General features: G+C 32.2%; 1 protein-coding gene across 1 annotated transcript; it reads right to left on the reverse strand.

Moving 5' to 3' along the window:
- Positions 1-1,515, reverse strand: LOC131842250 (uncharacterized). The gene is made up of 2 exons (XM_059190792.1): positions 715-1,515; positions 1-459 (listed from the first exon to the last, which is right to left on the reverse strand). Exons 1-2 carry the CDS (start codon positions 1,513-1,515, stop codon positions 1-3), a joined length of 1,260 nt encoding a protein of 419 aa, XP_059046775.1.
- Between the last annotated feature and the right edge of the window lie 1,165 nt (positions 1,516-2,680).

Consider the following 2,680-nt stretch of genomic DNA (forward strand, 5'->3'; position numbering starts at 1 on the left):
TTATGCCAAGTAACCCAACTCACGGTAAGAATCAACTAAACCTTCTATTCTACTCCTGAATCGTAATATAGAATCATTATCCAAATCTTTCATTTGAAAACTTTCTAGTACTGTTTCGATATCACCTGCGCTTTGCATTGCATCCTTTACTTTAGCAGCATCTTCTGATTTTCTAATTAGCAGACTGCTCAACATTATTGAGCTTGCAAAGAACAATTTTGAGTATCTCTTCAAATCAGCATCGAGTTGTTCTCTCGAAAATACGAAGTCGGCTTTTATGCCGAAGTAAGAAAATGATTTCTCTAACTCTAGATGATAATAGTCGATCCAGTCGAGGTAATGATCGCGCCTGGTGGCGTAATCAGTACAGTTGAAGATCATGTACAGGAGATCGCATACTGGATTTGATACTCTTGACATCTGGTAATCAATCATAATGGCTTCAACAGGTATTTCATTCTGTGGAAAAATAATATTTTTTTTAATTATATAAATAACTGTATAGATAAATATGAAATCATAAATTAATTAAGTTTTATGACAAAATATAATCTACAAAGAGACTTCAAAGCAATTTTTTTTCTTAATGAGAAAGTTCTATTCCATAAGTGTTTGATTAAGTTTATTTGAATAAATTATTTAAATGGAAAAAAAAATAATTTTATTTATTTTAAATTATTTATTACTTGATTGCTAATAAAATATAATACATACCTTTAATTTAAACATTATGTTATTTGTCCAGCCGTCACCTTGTATTACAACTGAATATTTTAGTTTGTCATCGTTCTTAGTAGTTTTTAAATGCAAATCCACTAATTTAGATAAAGTCCCGCGAATAGCATTTTTATAATTGATTTTATCAACAGCTTCAATTGCATCATTTTCTATAGCCGATAGATATAATTTAAATTCAGGTACGGTTGCTATCATTTTGAAATTATCAATTAGTTTTGGAATGAACCCTTGGAATTCGTCGGGATTACGTTGGTTCAAGACTATTGATAAGGAATGAAGAATTGCTAAATTTTTAAGATTCAGTATTATGCATTCATTTGTAAGAGATGTAAATCTATCAAGTATGTTGAAATCGGATTCCAGAAGATCTTCTAGAAGTATAATTTCATACGGTTCCTCTAATAAGACACCATAGCACTCAGCGTATCGTAATCGATCTTCTACTGGAACTCCTTCAGCTACCTGCAGTTCTACTAATCTTGGAAGAATTTCATTATACATTGCGGCTTCATTACGGAATAATAACTGCGGTTGCATTTGCGCACGAGCAATTTCATGAGTTGGAGCTATCTTAGCTATAATCTTGAATGCATTACCATCTTTTCCTTTAACAGTCATTCTCTTCACATTAGCTACATAGTTGTCACCGGCTTTACCTACAGTTTCTATATGCACTTTGCTATCAGTATGACCACGTCTTTGAAGAACACTACAGAGAAATTCTTGTTGTCGTTTAGACACACTATCAATTTCGCCTTCAAAAGTAATTCCTGCCATTTTTAATATATTAAAACTGTATTTGCACTGACTTGGTACTGGCGGATTTATCAGCTGTAGCCGTTATATATACATTAAAGTATCCGTAACCAGATAATAATTCATCAATAAAGATAATATTAAAAGTATGAAACAATTATATTATGTTGATGTTTTGGACAAATTAGTTGTCTTATTTGCTTATATTATCGAAATGTTATTTGTGGTACACAAGCTAATCATTATTATTTTGTATTCTACATTGAACTATTTTTAAAATACTGTTTCTTAGGTATATGAATTATATAGCATACTGAATTGAAAACTATGGGTTTACAATTATTCTATCTCTGTGTTAGCTTTTCATTTAAAAACTAGATGGATTATAATAAAAAAATTACAGTATATCTACGTATTCATCTTAACAAAAGTTTACTTTTTCATATACGCACAATATTTGTTACTACAGGGGAGCGTAATCATTGATACATTGTGGGGAAGATTAAAGGGGTAACGATTTTGGTTAATATCTGACGAGTTTCCTACGATGGTCCTTAGAATACGGATGTGATTAGATGGCGAACATGCTGACGGCTCATCGATACCATATTTAAACCTTTAAGAAAACAGTTTATTCCTTCTTTAAAGGCAACGTAGGTACTTGCAATTCCCCTGGTGTTACGAGTGCCCATGGGCGATGGTATTACCATCAGGTAAGCCGTAAGCTTGTTTGTTCCTATAAGAGGGGTCATCATGAGTTATCTGGGGCACTATTCATACGTTGCAAGAGAGAACATCCGGAGAACTAATATGTAATTAACTAAACTAATGCACCATGCTCTGTAACTTTACCACTTTCATCCCATCAACTGAAACAAAATCCAAAATCCAAAATACGTGCCAGCTTGTATTGGTGAGATGGGTCTACATTGTTAAGTTCGTCCACAACCTATCATTTACCAATGGTGCTCGGTCAACGTATACCATTAGAGTTAATAATAACACAATGGGGAGTAATTTTTAAGTATATATACATACAATATGACGCGCACAGATTATCTGGTATAATTATGTTACACATATTTGATTTGGCACTATTCATAAATTGTAATTGAGGAATTATTGTGTAGTACAATTTACGTATGAATTAACGGATTCGATAGTATCTTATCTACATAATCAGTAG

The sequence above is a fragment of the Achroia grisella genome, unplaced genomic scaffold (assembly GCF_030625045.1).
Source record: "Achroia grisella isolate CSIRO2021 unplaced genomic scaffold, CSIRO_AGI_Agris_v1 utg215, whole genome shotgun sequence".
Taxonomy (NCBI): Eukaryota; Metazoa; Arthropoda; class Insecta; order Lepidoptera; family Pyralidae; genus Achroia; species Achroia grisella.